Source organism: Dunckerocampus dactyliophorus, chromosome 8 (genome assembly GCF_027744805.1).
Source record: "Dunckerocampus dactyliophorus isolate RoL2022-P2 chromosome 8, RoL_Ddac_1.1, whole genome shotgun sequence".
Lineage (NCBI taxonomy): Eukaryota > Metazoa > Chordata > Actinopteri > Syngnathiformes > Syngnathidae > Dunckerocampus > Dunckerocampus dactyliophorus.
In genome coordinates, this window is record NC_072826.1 from 26798475 (window position 1) to 26815485 (window position 17011).

Consider the following 17011-nt stretch of genomic DNA (forward strand, 5'->3'; position numbering starts at 1 on the left):
CTTCCTGCATCTGGTCTCTTCCTGGTTCCTCCAAAGTGTCTCAGCACTGTTCAACAAGTCCTAGTTTGTCCCCACACTGGAGGAGCATGGACACGCTAACAAGAGGACCGTGTCCGAGAGGGACGACGTGCACTCTTGGAGCACCTCGTCTTAAGATATGAGGAGCACACTGGAGCTTTTTCACGACCAGCGGGCGACGCTGATGTAAAACTAGCTGCTAGCCACTTAGCAACGCTACCAGCTAGCATCCCAGCGGGCTAGCCGCTAGACCCCTAACTCACCAGCTGTTAGCCACTTAGCAGGACGCTGCCTTGCGATTGGTATCGCGAGTCCAATCGGGACAAAGTCAACGAGTTTGTCTGGAGCCTTTCGAAGAAGAACTTGAGCTGACGACGAGCATGGAGAACAACGACAAAGTACAGATGCGGAACCATCCTCGCAGGTAAGACGGTCTCCTTGGCTTCATGTCCCGCCTCTGCCTGTGGGATGAAGTTTGGTAGTAATGGACATGAGAGCTACTCCTTTGAGAGTACCTAAAGAGTTTGGAATTGACCGCCTCTTAGTTATGGTTGATGGCAAGTATAATTAAATTACAAATGGTTTTTTTTAAAACTTACTAGCATCAACTGAATGGCAGCAATCATGCTCACTGTCTCTTTCCAGGAAGGTCCGACTCTACACTTACTAGCTTGGTTCAAATTGGTCGCGTGTTTGCAGCTTCAAGTTATGCTTTCTAAAAACTTTGTTACTAGCTTCTCCAAGTTATTGGTCACTCTATTATTACTAGCAGCGTGAAGCTATTTGTCTTTGTCAAGACTTTGTAATTATCACGTTCAAGTTATTGGTCTTTGTAAAGACTTTGTAACTAATAGGTTAAGGTTATTTGGCTCTATGAAGGTTTTTAAACTTAAAGTTATTACAAGTTATTTAGTTATTCCAGAGTGGCCGCCAAAAAAAAGTTTGCAAAAAAAAAAACAATGAAAGTACTCACTCAATAAAAAATATTGTCATAATACTGCTGTCATCCGTCAGGCTTAAGCAAGTTTAAAATACGAGTGAAATGAAGTTGTGATTTTCAAACGCCCTTTCCAGCAAGTTTTTGAACCGCTGCCATATTGGCTGCGACGTCACGACGACAACCAGATTCAAATAAACAAACAGCCATGTAGGCACAGCAAAGCCAAGGAAGTGACATTTTCACAATAACAACACAATACAGTGGTGCCTTGGTTAACGTCATTAATCCGTTCCAGTAGGTCCAACTCAAACCAAAATTGACTCTACCCAAGGCAAATTTTCCCGTAGAAAATAATGTAAATCCGATTAATCTGTTCCAGACACCCAAAAATGTTAACACAAACACATTTTCTAGACAATAATTATAGTTTTACAATTATAGTTTTACAGAAAATAATTACAAATGATGGCTGGACAAATTAACATTTAACCTCACTTTTACGTAGTTTTGTAAAAAAAAAAAAAAAACACAAAACCATCATTTAACAAAATAACACAAAATAAACACATTATTCTGCTGAAACCGCAATTTGAAAAAATGTAAATAAAATATATCAAACTAAATATCAACATTCTTGAACCAATAAACATGTACCATGCCGTTTTAATATAGAAAATGAAAAAAAAGGAAAAAGTGCATTGAGTGTGCACCACCCGGTTGACAGACTGTTGCGCGGTAACCGCAGCCGATGATGGAGTCACTCCGTCACATTTACATGCTTCTGAATTGACAACGGTCTTCTCTTGAAGCAGTAAAATTCGGAGGTCTTGCACCCTTGTCTCGGTACGGTTCATCGCCTTTCTCTTTTGTGCGGTCCATGACAGATGGCTGTTGCGTATATCAGTCAAGTGACAAATGTCATCGTGAGGATGGATGAAAGGCTGATGTCAATTTTTTTAATGCCATGCGATTGACCCTCATTACGTTTGAGATACTACAACAACAAGGAACTTTGTCAGTGCTAAAATGTGAGTTATTAAGTCTTATTATTGTGTATCATGTGTACTCTATTAGGTAATAGGAGTATAAAGGTGACTATAGGGGTGTTATTTAATGTCTACAGGGCTCTAATAATGTTAAAACCTGTATTTAGAAGGTCATCAACAGATTTACTATGCTTTAACTATGAAAGTATTCCATTTATTAATATTGAATCTTCCTATGGCGGTCGGGGGCTGGAAGCAATTCAGATTAGTTTATTTGTAGGGGACAATGCAGTTTCATAAAACACACGCTAATAAATGAGGTAAAAAAGGCCACATTTTTTTCATCCTATACGCTGTTAATTAACCGCGATAAACGAGGAACAACTGTATTATGCATGAATTGATTGTTAATGACTTTTCTCCTTTCTTTGTTGACGCGCTGGCTTCCGAGTGTGTTCTGTGTTTGAACGTTGTGTGGTCTTATCAGCGCAAAGACGTTGTTGTGTCTAAAGTGGACTTTCCTGTTCACCACATTTATGCTCACCATGAAGTCCACGCATTCTCATCATAACTGGAACAGACGTGCACATTGTGTGGGACACCATCCAGTCAGCTAAATGCAAATATTTAGCAACATTTTTGCAAAGATCATAACGCTTGATTGACACGGTTAACTATTTATTTCAGCCTATGTTAATTATTGTCACTGTATCGCACGGACAGCTGTTTCTAATATTTGGACCCTCTCGTGTAGTGGAAAAGTCACCTGCACTGAGGATGTTTAGACTGCTTTTGAATACAGATTGCAGTTTAGGAGACGGGTACGCTGTTTTACTCTTCTGTTTGGGATCTCACATACACACACATACACAAAAACTGTGAAGAGCAGTTGCTGTCACAACATCATGCAGGATATTTTTAGGTTTTTCTTCTTTAGAAAGAGTCTATTTTTGTCTCCTGACTCTTGTCGTGACAGTTTGAGGTGGGAATGCAGTCTGCACTGAGATTTGTTGGACCGGCCATCATGCATTTTCTATAAAGCTGGTCCTCATCAGGGTCACGGTAATCGATAAATCGATTCATCGAACGTTTAAAAAAAAACACGTCGATAAATTGACTTTACTCTGCATCTGCGTTGGTTTTATAGTGGTATGAAAGGCTGGGCTACTAGCTACTTTATGCTCGCTACTACCTACGGCATATGCCTATGGCTACTACCCTAACTGCAGTTAGCAGTGAGGCAGCACAAAAGCGAATGCCACAGCGTGGAAATATTTGGGTTTTAAACAGAATGAACACGGGAAGTGCATGAACACCGACGACCGACATGGACAGTTTTCTCAACTGCGAAAAAAAAATTAATGGAGGTGCTCGGGCAGCAGAGCTTTCATCCCGACAATCAACGCTTACTGTGGCGTTGGGTCCGCAAATATAAACAAAAGAGTTCAAAATGGTGCGTGCCCCTAAGTAGACAGTGTCAGCGGCTACCTTGCAAAAACGTATATACAGGCAACTTCTGTGTCAAGCTGATGTGGCTCGTACAGGTACACTGGCGTACACTGTACTTGAGTACCATCTAGTGGTTCAAATGTGAATGACACCTCATGACTACAATGAATGGAAAAAATAGTCAAAAAATTGTTGCGATATTATCATCGATATCATCATTTGTAGCACAATTACCGTAAAGCATCGTGTATAAACCACATTTTTTTCCACTGGTAAGAAGCAAAAATTCGGGGTGCGGTTTATACACGATGACAGGTCTGTGACCAGACGCAGAAATTGACTAGACAAGAAGCCCATTTTAGAATAGCCGTCTGTGGGTCAGACAGTTGCTTTGACTTTAGCGCCCTCTGCTGTACAGTTGCTGAAAATGCTAGTGTATGCAACTAACTTATCTGACGGCTGTCTGTATTTTCACACAGTGAAACGATCTCTATATACACGGAAGCTAACCTAAGCTTCCATTGTAAAATACAATACAACGTTGGAGTTTATTCAAATTCACACTGAAGCAATGCAATAAAATAATAATAGAGAAAAAGAGAAGCAGTGAAAGATATCAAAACATCTCTGAAAATTGCAAATTTCTTTATTTTGATTTATTATTATTATTATTATTATTATTATTATTATTAATCTGTGCTTAGCCATAATATTAAAGATCTAGATGCCGAAGTTCAGATTTCTCCTTTATTCTTCTTTTTGATATTGCTTAGCACCTTTACGCATGTTGATTTGAGATGAAAGAATTGGCAAGCATTTATGAACTAAAAATGTTTTTTTCCCCACCGTGAGCCTGAAAATGGGGGTGCGGTTAATACACGGGTGCGGTTTATACATGGTGCTTTACGGTATCAACAAGCAAAATTTGTTATCATGACAGGCATAGTCACGGTTAGGCTGGAGCCTATCCCAGTTGCCAGCCAATCACAGGGCGTGTACTATATAGTTGTCCCTCGTTTTTTGTGGTTAATTGGTTTCAGAGTTGTGGTAAGTGAATTTCCACGAAATAGGGTTCAGTATTAATAAACAGAATATTTTCGTAGTTAGAGCATAGAAAACATGTTTCTAACATTCTAAATACATATTTTAACATTATTAGAGCCCTGTAAACATGAAATAATAATATAATAAGAATCATTTTTTGTTTACATCACATTGTGCAGGCAGGCAGGTATCACTGCAGGGACATAACAGACGGCCGCTGCTAGCTTAGTAAGCTAGGAGAACCTTTTTTTCACTCGATCTCAGCCATGGCATGTCAGCGCAACTCTTCTGCCTCAGCAGCTAGTCTTCATGCAGTGTGAAAGGTAATGTAATCTAACATCACGTCTCATGACATTGCTGATGCCTAGTGACTGGAATACTACATATAACTCGTCTTTCAATATTTTTGGACTAATAATGAGGCCGTAGTGATTATTACGGTAGTTATTTTCTGTGATTAAATGAGGGAGCCATATTCTAATCATGATATAGCGAAGGATGACTGAATATGAAAACAACAACTATCACATTCACACAATTTGATCTACACAATTAACATAACATGCAAACTCAACGCAGAAATGCTCAAACCCCTACCCATCCTTGACTAACGTGCTAACCACTTGTCCACCATGCAGCCTTCATATTAATACTAATGCTAAACCCTCAGAAGAGCTTTGTTTTAAGTGATTTTACCATTCCTGAGTATCATACAGGTGTAAAAAGAAGTGTCAATAGTATAAAATGTTAACAAGTGAGGATGCTTGAATCTTTCTGCTTTTTAATGTTCACTTATGTCATCTAACTTGTACGAGCAGCTTTTACTGCCAGCACTTTCATAAGATTTGCGAAGCACTATCTTTGTCTGTGGCAGATTGTGATGTGCGTGTGTGTGTGTGTGTGTGTGTGTGTGTGTGTGTGTGTGTGTGTGTGTGTGTGTGTGCGTGCGCATGTGTGTGTTGCAGACAGCTGAAGAAGCTGAGTGAGGACAGCCTCACCAAGCAGCCAGAGGAAGTGTTTGACATCCTGGAGAAGTTGGGTGAAGGGTGAGTCGGCCATGTTTCTCACTCACTCCCTCTCTCACTCCTTTTCACTTCCCGTTTCTCAACTTCCTGCCACTGTGCGCTGCAGGTCGTACGGCTGTGTGTTCAAGGCACATTACAAGCAGACAGGAGAGATTGTGGCCATAAAGCAAGTCCCTGTGGAGTCTGACCTGCAGGAGATAATCAAGGAGATCTCCATCATGCAGCAGTGCAACAGGTTGCTGACGTCTGCAAGTTAAATTTGACAATCACGCAGCACCGGTGTTGGGAAAATTACAGTCAAATCTCAGTTTTCGAGCACCTCAGTTTTTGTATGGTTTGGTTTTTGACAAAAAATTCTCACCAAAACATTGTGAAATGTTGGCTGTTTGGCTTGTTCTGATGTGCTAGCTAGGCAGCTAATGTGGAATCTGTTATAGCGTACAGCAAGAAATCCAAGGGGTCGTCTTTGTGTCTTATTTGTGTCTTGAATGGCTTATTTTCTCTGATTATATCTATTATATTGGGTAATATAAGTGTAAAGGTTACTAAAAGTTGTCTAGAGGGCTCTAACAATGGTAAAAATTGGATTTAGAAAGTCATGAACAGGTTTTCTATGCTCTAACTACAAAAATATTAATTTTATTAATATCAAATACTACTTGACGGAAACTCACTTAATCTATCTCACTTAACCAATTAACTGCCATAAATGAGGGATTACTGTATTCATTAAAAAAAAAAATCACAGAATCACAGTTCCTCTGTGTTTTGCGGTTGACTACGGCCTATTATTAGTCAAAAGTATGAATAGTTAAGCAAATGTGATGTATTTTTGACCTAAAGTAAGCATTTTCAAGCATAAAAATGGCTAAATGAACTAAAATACAAACATAAGGCATTCAGAAGACGCACTGTACTCACGCATTCAAAGGCAAAGGGTCTAGTGTAGCTGGGTTCGTGGTTATGTGTAAGAACTGTGTGTGTGTGTGTGTGTGTGTGTGTGTGTGTGTGTGTGTAATTTTAATGTACATGTATGTAAATATTTTTACAATATAAGCGTACCAAAAGAAACAAACTATAGGTTGTGTGTGTGTGTGAGTCTATAATATGTCTTATTCATGTCTCATATGTCTCATTTTCTTTTATTGTGTGTACTATATTGGGTAATATGAATGTAAAGGCAACTATAGGGGTGTTATTTCATGTCGAGAGGGCTCTAATAATGTTAAAAACCTTAAATAGAAGGTTGTAAACATGTTTTCTATGCTCTCACTGCGAAAATATTCAATTTGTAAATAAGGACTCCTAACTTTGCAGAAGCAATTAACCGCGATAAACGAGGGATTACACATCATTTTTGCATTTTACATCATTTTGATACTTTTTCTGTCCCCTCCTCACTCATATGCGTTTTTTATAAATTGGTGCTGCTGTTTTTTTAGTAGTATAATACAAAAACTTGCAAATGGAGGATGTTCTTCACGTGTTTTTTGTGTGCAGTCCACATGTGGTGCGCTACTACGGCAGCTACTTCAAAAACAGCGACCTGTGGATCGTCATGGAATACTGCGGGGCGGGATCCGTATCTGATATCATCCGAATACGCAGCAAGCCGGTAATCCTCGTCAACACTCACACGTGTGTGTGTGTGTGTGTGTGTGTATTTGCCTGAATTTTTAGATTGCTTTGTGGACGAAGCACTTTGAAGTTACTTTTCCTCTGCACGTGTGCAGCTCACGGAGGAGGAGATCGCCACCATCCTGCAGTCGACTCTGAAAGGTTTGGAATATCTTCACTTCATGAGGAAAATCCACAGAGACATAAAGGCGGGAAACATCCTGCTCAACACGGAGGGTCAGGCCAAGCTGGCCGACTTTGGCGTCGCCGGTCAGCTAACTGTGAGTCCGCGTCCACCTTTCCTGCGTGTTCGTCAGCCTGAGCCTCACGCGCTCTCTCTCATCCGTAGGACACCATGGCCAAGAGAAACACCGTGATCGGCACGCCGTTCTGGATGGCTCCGGAGGTTATCCAGGAGATCGGCTACAACTGCGTGGCCGACATCTGGTCTCTGGGAATAACAGCCATCGAGATGGCTGAGGGGAAGCCGCCCTACGCTGACATTCACCCCATGAGGGTGAGGCCATGTCCCCTGCTTCCATGTGAATAATGTCTTCATGCATCACGGCATATCATAGCAATACCTAGCACCACATAAGAGCAGTCTGATTGAGACAACATCAGGGAATCACAGCATTCACACAATGGAATATCCATTTCCAGGCTATCTTCATGATCCCTACCAATCCTCCCCCAACATTCCGGAACCATGATCTGTGGTCGCCGCAATTCCAGGACTTTGTGAGTCAGTGCTTGGTGAAGAACCCAGAGAGCAGGGCCACCGCCACACAGCTGCTGCAGGTAGCCACGCGCTAACTACACATCAGCATTTGTTGCTCAAATGTCGTAATAGTGGACAAAAGGTTGTTTTTGTCTCCACTTCGTTGTCCTGTGAGAAAGGGTCAATGAAAATTAAACCTACTGTACTTCAAACTGCGGAAACTACTGAACTCTTTTGTTTTCCGTCCTTTCAGCATCGCTTTATCAAGTCGGCCAAGCCCAGCACCATCCTCAGACCGCTCATCACCGATGCCATGGAGATCAAGCTGAAGCGACAGGAGGAGGCCGAGCACAGAGAACAGGATGCCGACGATGACGACAATTCGGTAATGTCTTTACTATAGGGCACACACGTAACATTGTTGTTGACATGATAGTATGACAATACGAGCTCTGTGTTTCAGGAAGAGGACGAAGTCGACCAGGGGACCATGGTGAGGGCAGGGCCGGGCAACTCTGGCACCATCCGTGCGGTCGGCTCGCTGACTGATTCGCCTAGCGGGACATCGGGCACCATGATCGAACACGACGACTCGGGAACCATGCAGTCACAGCTCGGCACCATGGTCATCAACTCTGATGACGAGGATGAAGAGGAAGCCGGCACCATGAAAAGTAAGACTTGTTTATATGGGAGCATTGTCTGGATCAGATCTGGATCAGACTTGGTTTGACATTACACACTGATTTTTGCAGGTGTGTGTATGTGGACAGATAAATGATTGAGACATATACTGTACAAATGACTATGACAGGGCTTTCCAAAGTGCGGCCCGCGGGTCATTTGCGGCATGTGGCTGTTTTTTTTATTGGCCCACATCACATTTTAAAATACAATTTAACAAGAAAACAACAGCAAAAATTGAAAATTTGCTCTAATGAATAAAGTAAAAAATATTAAGAGAAAAAAGTTCATCTTAACATCGTAAATAAAACATTGCAATATTCTGAGTTAATTTGGTAAAATGCAAAAATTACAGAAAAAAGACATGTTTATTTAGAGTAAAGAAAGTTGTAATTTATGTAAAATTCGGTTGGGGAAAACAGGTACAGTCAAACCTGTCTTAGCGGCCACCTGTATAGAACAGCCACCTGCCTATAGCGGCCACTGAAAAATCCCCCGCAGAAAATGTACGTGTTATAGGCCCTGTGTATAGCGGTCAGCTGTCCAACGCGGCCAGCAGCCACTCATTTTGTATCCCTTGGTCAATATCTGACTGCATATAGCGGCCAAAATGCCGACTCAAGCAGAAGCTTCATGCACGAAAAAGTTTCGTTTTTTTGAAGCCGTCGTGTGTAGACTTTAATTACTGAGTCCTAGTTGGACATAAAAAAGCCGTCTTCTTACTTTGCAATGCCGCCCTGAAAAGATTCAATGACGGCCAAAACGGTAATCTTCCTACTTTGCAATGCCGTGAATAGATTCTAAAATAGCCAAAACACCTAAATAAAACATCTAAAATATCACTTCATTGCCGACTAATTAGAGATTAGAAGCCCATTCAATAAGAAAGGAGCGATGGTATTGTTAATTTACGACAATCTTCGCACCTCCTCCGCACTCGATTGTTCACGCACACACCCATTCATGACTGCTTCACGCGTATCCTGTACATATATCCTCGGGCTCGTTCACAAAATTTTTATTTCTTGCTTTTAAAATCCATCCATCCATCCATCCATTTTCTATACCGCTTCTTCCTCATTAGGGTCGTGGGGGCATGCTGGAGCCTATCCCAGCTGACTTCGGGCGACGTGTTTTTAAAAAAAAAAACAAAGATTGAAATTTGTGACGTTTTGCAGGACAGGAGCGAGCGTCCCCTGTCCTGCGCTCTTATTTGGCGGGCTGTGCCTTCTCCGGGGAGGAAGAGGCAGCCGCTTCATGCCTTGTGGCCGCGCAGCTGCGGTCAATTAACATTTGTGGCGGATAAAAGGCCAGCGCCGTCGAATGTGCGGCGCTGATTCATTGTTGTTATTGATATTACTAGTTCCCTCACCGGAGCTGTTACCTAGATTTACCTACCCGTTTATGTGTCAACAGAGCGTTTTCCCCTATGTCTCTTGGTTTTGCTCCAGTCTTTTTGTGAATACATAATATGTGTGCGCACAAATTCAAAATGGCCACCAACCTGTCTATAGCAGCCACCTGTCTATAGCGGCCACTTTTGCCGTTTCCCTTCAGTGGCCACTATAGACAGGTTTGACTGTATATTATAAGAATATTATGCGAAGAAAGTTGAAAAATGTGAAGAAAAAATCAACAGCAAAAATGGAAAAAAACAGCAGTAATCTAACAATAATTATGGCAAAACATTACAGAATTTTTTTTAATCTAATGAGAAAAAAGCTGTCATTTTATGAGGAAAATGTTTTTTGTTGCATAAAGTTTAAATATTCAAGTAAAAATATGCTGTTTTTTTAAGTCATAATATTACGACCAACAAAGAATCATTTGCAAATTATGTTGAAGGAAAAGTAACATTATGAGAATAATGTCAAAACATTACAGGAATAACGTCATAATTATGAGGAGAACATTTATAAGAAAGTTGTAATATTTGGAAAATTAAAAAAACAACTGCATAAATGGGCAAAAAAAAAGTCAAAGAACAAAGTCTGCGCTAACAATAGGCTTTTTCACCTACATGACTTTTGTTGAAATACTGTATATATCACTTAGCATTTTTACATGTGTTGTTTTACAAGATATCAAAGGGGCAATGTTTTATCCTTTCATTTTTCAAGCTTTTGGACACCCCTGGATTATGACATATACTGTATAGATGACTATGATATATACTTTATAGATTATTATGACACATACTGTATAGATGACTATGACATACATTATAGATGGCTATGACATATACTGTATACATGATTATTACATATACAGTATAGATGAAAGGTGAAGTCATCATTGAGCTTGCGTGCGCTTTAGTTACTTTTTCAACCACAAGAGGGCGCACTTAGTTTATTGACGCTTGGACAGTTCTTCGGTTTATTCGGAAGGTAGATTATTTTTCATAATTGTGAAGAAACAGTACAAATAACTCCCTGAGCTCTTATTAATGTCAATGAAAATGAAAAAGATTCCATGTTCATGGTGTGTGAAAGACACATACACACACTAGTGAAGGAATCTGGAGGGATTTGATAGTTTTTGTAAAGCTGTGATGCAACATTAAGCATAAAAAAGGGTTGGATTTGGTTGAGGGATACTTCAGCCTGATTTGCATAAATTGCAATTAGTGTTCAGACCTCCCTCAGTTATCTTTTATTTGTTATATGGAAACCTGATTTTGATATTTACATTGGCCTCAGCAGTGGGCTGTACTCCATGATGACAAAGCAAAAGAGGAAGGAAGAAATAAAGAGTGGACACCACGTGCTATGAAGATACTACAAAGCAAAATTTTGCGACTTAACAAATGTAAAAAATAAATCAGACACACTCACAGGCTGACGTCAGACTATTTGGTTAGTATCGAGCTCAAACACAGCGACATTTAGTCTTTACAATTGCATTACTTCTCCTACTCTGCGTGTGTGTGTGTGTGTGTGTGTGTGTGTGTGTGTGCGCGCGCACTAATGACATCAAAGGGGGCCCAGGGATCCAAATGAGCTATTAGATCAGATATCGATCATTCTTGATGCTTGCAAATAATGAAGAGGCTTTTTATTTCCAAATGATTCCCCACAAATGTAATGCTATGCATTCCATCAGGGGCATCTGGATGTCAGAAACCAAAGCTTTTGGCAACAGATCCTCCTTTGTCCGCCATGTGGTTGCTTTAGTGACGAAGCAGACGTACTTTAAACACACACACGCTCATTGTAACATCAACTCCATTCATTCTCTACTTCAGTGTTGGTGCTAATGAGCTGATATTGTGATGATAAACCTTTTTAGGGCCCGATGAAATCAGTTTTATTTTTTCCTAAATTCCGTTTTTTCTGTGTTTTTTTTTTTATTTTGTTTTTTTTGTTATTACACTTATTTTATCACCATAGATTGTATGTTTACGTGTGTCAGTGAATAAAAGGACTTAAATAAATGCAAAAATCCTTACATTTATTGATGCAATACATCATTGGACAATTTTGCCCAGTATTTTCTGAGGCAACTTTTCATTGCTACAGAATCCTCAACAAACGATCCATGCTTGTGGTTAACAAAGATGTAGTTGCAGATGCAACTGCAACCGTTTTATTAATGGAAGCTATTTTTTTTAATTTTATTACCACTATTACAGGATGTTTGACGCTCGTATTTTGAAGGCTGAAAGTATGGTGTGTGTGTGTGTGTGTGTTGAAAATGTATTTTGACTGTTGCTAACTGAGATAGCTAGCCTCTTCTAGTCGTGGTTCTTGTCTTTATTTCACACACAAAATCAGCAGTCATGGGCATCCTAAAACGCGCTGTTACATTACCTAAAACACATCTTTGGCACACACAGAGCCTCACTGGCATCCGCCGCTAAACTATGCTAAGCCAGCCAGTTTACACTGGCCGTGAGCTCACGCTCGGTGAAGAGTGTTTTCGCTGACTTACTTCAGGAGGGGGCTTGTTGGTGTTTGTGAGGACATTCCGCTATGGATGAGCGGTCCGCTGGGGAAATATTTCCCCACACAAACGTTCCTTCCCCTCACAATTACATTTTATTCGCAATATGTCAATATCCGCGAGATTCTGCGGAAATTATAGGGCCCTACTCTTTGTAATGGGACTGTGTGAATGTACAGTCAAGCCTGTCTTAGCGGCCACCTGTATAGAACGGCCACCTGCCTATAGCAGCCACTGAAAAATCCCCCTCGGCAAATTTACATGTTATAGACCCTGTGTATAGCAGTCACCTGTCTAACGCAGCCAGCGGCTACCCATTTTGTCTCCCTTGGTCAATATCTGACTGCATATAGCGGCCAAATTACCAACTCAAGTAGAAGCTTCATGCACGAAAAAGTTTCATTTTTCAATCAATGAAGCCGTCGTGTGTGTAGACTTTAATTACCAAGTCCTAGCTCAGTCACAATCATTCACAAGATCCACACAAACTGTCATTTGTTCCTCATAAAAAAGCCGTCTTCTTTTGAACTTGCTGTTTCCTGGTCAAACATGTAACTTTAAGAGCATTTGCACCAAAACATTACCGCAAAGTAGACTGGGAACAGGACGTGCTCCCAGCGACCTACAATAAAAAAAAAAAAAAACATACGCTGGCGTGCATGCGGCAGCGGGAGCAAAACTGAGTTCGGTTGTACTTAATTGAAGTATTTTAGAATGTACTCACGTTATTTTTCATCAATCCTCGTCCACAAATCCATCAAAGTCCTCATCTTCTGTATTCGACACAAACAAAGCCATCTTCTTTTCCGTTCGCTACTAGTCTGTTAACTTGTCAGTGTTATTCAGCTCCAAAGCAAAGAAGGAAACTTCTCCTGTTTCTTCTGCTAACTTTATTTCTTGAACGCGGCCACCAGACAGAAGCTCAGAACACACACACATCTCTCAGCATCGTCTCTCCTTCCTGCTTGCCCACAAGGCAAAGGTTAAACAAGCCCCACTACATAGCTGTCCAGCCAATGCCTTTAAGAAATGACACCGTTTATTTCCTGGTGTGCACTGGTCAATACTGTAATGCCGCTTGTTGTGGGGAAGGAGAGACTCACGTCGCCGATGCACTTTAATGGCTTTATTAACAGCGGAGAACACTGCAGGACTTTACATCCACGCCAACATAAACACACTTCCCAACTCTCTCGAAACTCACAGCTAGCACTGAGCCTAGCTCTCCTGCTCGGGACGCCCACCTTCACTTCCCGTCACTTCCTGATGAACTAAAGCTGTAATGACACTGCCGTATAAAAAGTAAAATATTAAAAACAAGCGTAAGACATTACTAGCACAGCTTTGTTCTGTGGGTCGTGGATATATTCTATCAGTTCTATCAGTTATTATTAAGTCTCTAGCTTCCTTTTAGTAAGTAAAAACCTTGGCTATGATTGCACTACAATAGCATGTAGACCTACAAAGTACACTTGGAAGAACAAGAGGTGAATAAATGTATTGCAACTGATGTGAAACTGATGAGGGGTAGGATTAAATAAGCTTTGCTTCTTCCTACTCCTTTTTGGACATGCAAAATTGTGAATTGTACTATGTGATGTGCTACTGTTTGACTCATATGCATGTTCAGGATGAATTAAAATCATGAACCATGATAATAACAAGCCTAGTAGTTTTATCCGCAGTCCGCAGTGCCCTCTACTGGTCAACATTATTATTATTATTATTTTCCCTTTTTTTTTTCTTTTTTTTTCCTCTACTGGTCAACATTCAAACTGGACGCCAACCTGTCTATAGAGGCCACCTGTCTATAGCGGCCACTTTTGCAGACTCCCTCTAGTGGCCGCTATAGACAAGTTTGACTGTATCTTGTTCCACCTCCGTACAGTAGATGGCATCATAACTCTGCTTCTTAACACACCTCATTCGCACCTGCTCTTCCAGAGAATAAGAACAAATACCACTTTTTTGTTAAATTTAGTGAGTACAGTCATCTCTTGTTTATAGCGGTTAATTGGTTCCAGACACGAATGATAAATTAATTTCCACGATATAGGATTCAGTGTTAATAAAGTGAATATTTTTGTAGTCAGAGCATAGACAATCTGTTTCTGACTTTTTAAATACGGATTTTAACATTATTAGAGCCCTGTAGACATGAAATAACACCCCTATAGGTACCTTTCCACTCCTATTATTCATTGTTTATACCACGTTGCGCAACTCTTATGCTGCAGTGACTAGAGACGGCTGCTAGCAGCTAACCATCCATCCATCCATTTTCAATGCCGCTCATCCTCGCGGGGGTATGCTGGGGGCGATCCCAGCTGACTTTGGGCGAGAGGCGGGGTACACCCTGGACTGGTTGCCAGCCAATCCCAGGGCACATATAGACAAACAATTATTCACGCTCACATTCATACCTATGGACAATTTAGGGTCGCCAGTTAACTTAACATGCATGTTTTTGGAATGTGGGAGGAAACCGGAGTACCTGGAGGAAACCCACCATCCATCCATTTTGTATGCCGCTTCTCCTAATTAGGGTCGCGGAGGAATGACATTTGACTTCGAGCGACATCGGGGTACACCCAGGACTGCCAGCCAATCACACGGCACATATAGACAAACAATCATTCACACTCACATTCATACCTATGGACAATTTAGAGTCACCAATTAACCTAACATGCATGTTTTTGGAATGTAGGAGGAAACCGGAGTACCCGGAGAAAACCCACGCACGCACGGGGAGAACATGCAAACTCCACACAGAGATGCCCAAGTGGAGATTCGAACCCAAGTCTTCCCGATCTCCTAACTGTGTGGCCAACATGCCAACCATTCGGCGACTGTGCGGCCGCAAGCTAACCAGTTAGCCTCAAATGTATTCTAAACTTGAGAAGCTAAAAACTCACCACTTCCACATGGAAGGGGAGGATGCCTTTTTTCCACTCTTATCATGTTGGACTTGCCATGGCTGACGTCATTCAGTTTTAAGATAATGTAGTGTAAGGTAATGTCTTAATGTTTTGTGTCATTACTGTCGCCTAGTGACCAGAATACTACACATCACTTGTATCTCAGTATGTTTTGACTATATTGTAATAGAATGTAGTCTACCACAAAACAGACAGCATTTAATAAATTATTAATTTCTGAAAAAACGCAATATAGTGAGGGAGCGCTAATCAGTCAGCGATATCGCGAGGGACGACTGTATTCAGGCCGCTCTAGATCTTGTTTTTCAAAAAAGTGACTTTTTCTGGTCTTATTGGACACATGAAAGCATGTATCGCTCATTTCAATGAGCAGCGGGGTCCTGCTGTGGAGGGGTTGGGTGTGTCCGAGCAGAGGGAGGCTCCACAATTTTTCCATTAAACCAAGTGTGCATGCTTGGTCTGTTTGTACTTGAAAAAGATTGATATAGCCTCCTGTATTTCTCACAGGAAAGTGTAATGTAATTGTGGAAAGGAGCAGATGGAAGAGCCTAGGGGTGGGGCAAATAATCGATTCTCAGATGCATCATGATGCGGACATTGACGATGATTAATCGATTCATAAATGTCAATAATCGATGCTGACGGAACAAAAACAATGGGACAAAAAGACGGAAAGCGGAAGTGCCGCCCGGACAGTTTATGGTGGTGCAGCTAAGACGCTACCAGAATGGCTGAGCGTAAAATCTGACCTCCACCCGCTGGATTAAAAGCGAGTGTCTGGAAGCACTTTGGCTTTCACATAGTTGAAGGTAAAAATGAGCTGAACAAGATAATATGCAAGCTTTGTCATACTAGTTTAAAGTATTTTGTGAACATGACAAATATGAAAAACCACATAGCGCGTTTCCATTCGAACAAGGAGGAAAAACAGCCAGCTGAAGTTGCTGCCGACCAAAGAACAATCGGGCAGGTGATAACTCATTTTCCACACAACTGGGAAAAGGCACTGTTATGTCACCGTAACAGCGCACTTCATTACTGATGACTGGAAGCTAGCGTCTTGTGTGCTACAAATGAGAGGAATGAATGACTGTAGCCGTACTAGTGTGAATATGTCTGAGATGTTCAATAATGTTGCAGAGGCATGTTGATTTCTTGTCTAGTTTTTTGGTTATTCATAAGCATTATTCTTTATGAGAGCTGCTGGTACAGAAATCTATATTTAGCATGAAAGCTGTTTTGACTTTGCTATAAAGCAAAAATATTATTTTATTTATTGATATTCTATGCTCAGGATTTTTGTTTGATTTCAGAAGTTTTTTTTATTTATTTATGAATAATGGCAGATTTTTTTTTAATCTTGGTTATTCAGAATATGCTGAAGTTTGTGTTAATTTTGTCCATGCTGCGACTGGCGCCATTTACTTTTCCTGCTGGTTCTGTACAATGGGAAATATATTGGTAGATGTAACCTTCCAATTATTAAGATAATGGAAGTAAGTTCATCTGTTTCATGTTTGTTTTAATTGTAGATCATTACAAACATGCTTTGTTTTAGTAGTGCACAGTGAGTAAAATGAAATAATATATCGGAAAAAATTACGCATAGAAACTATTGATCACAAAAAACGATGTATCGATAA

At 40.7% G+C, this 17011-nt stretch overlaps 1 protein-coding gene across 1 annotated transcript in view; it reads left to right on the plus strand.

Annotated features, from left to right (window-relative positions):
- Nucleotides 1–17011, plus strand: part of LOC129186604 (serine/threonine-protein kinase 4-like) — a 24823-nt gene continuing 7812 nt past the window's right edge. The window contains exons 1-9 of the mRNA XM_054785021.1: nt 1–442; nt 5403–5483; nt 5569–5697; nt 6963–7077; nt 7196–7360; nt 7429–7596; nt 7743–7880; nt 8054–8185; nt 8264–8474. Of these exons, the coding sequence (XP_054640996.1) occupies nt 399–442; nt 5403–5483; nt 5569–5697; nt 6963–7077; nt 7196–7360; nt 7429–7596; nt 7743–7880; nt 8054–8185; nt 8264–8474 (1183 nt within the window). The 5' untranslated portion in view covers nt 1–398. The remainder of the gene's footprint in view (nt 443–5402; nt 5484–5568; nt 5698–6962; nt 7078–7195; nt 7361–7428; nt 7597–7742; nt 7881–8053; nt 8186–8263; nt 8475–17011) is intronic.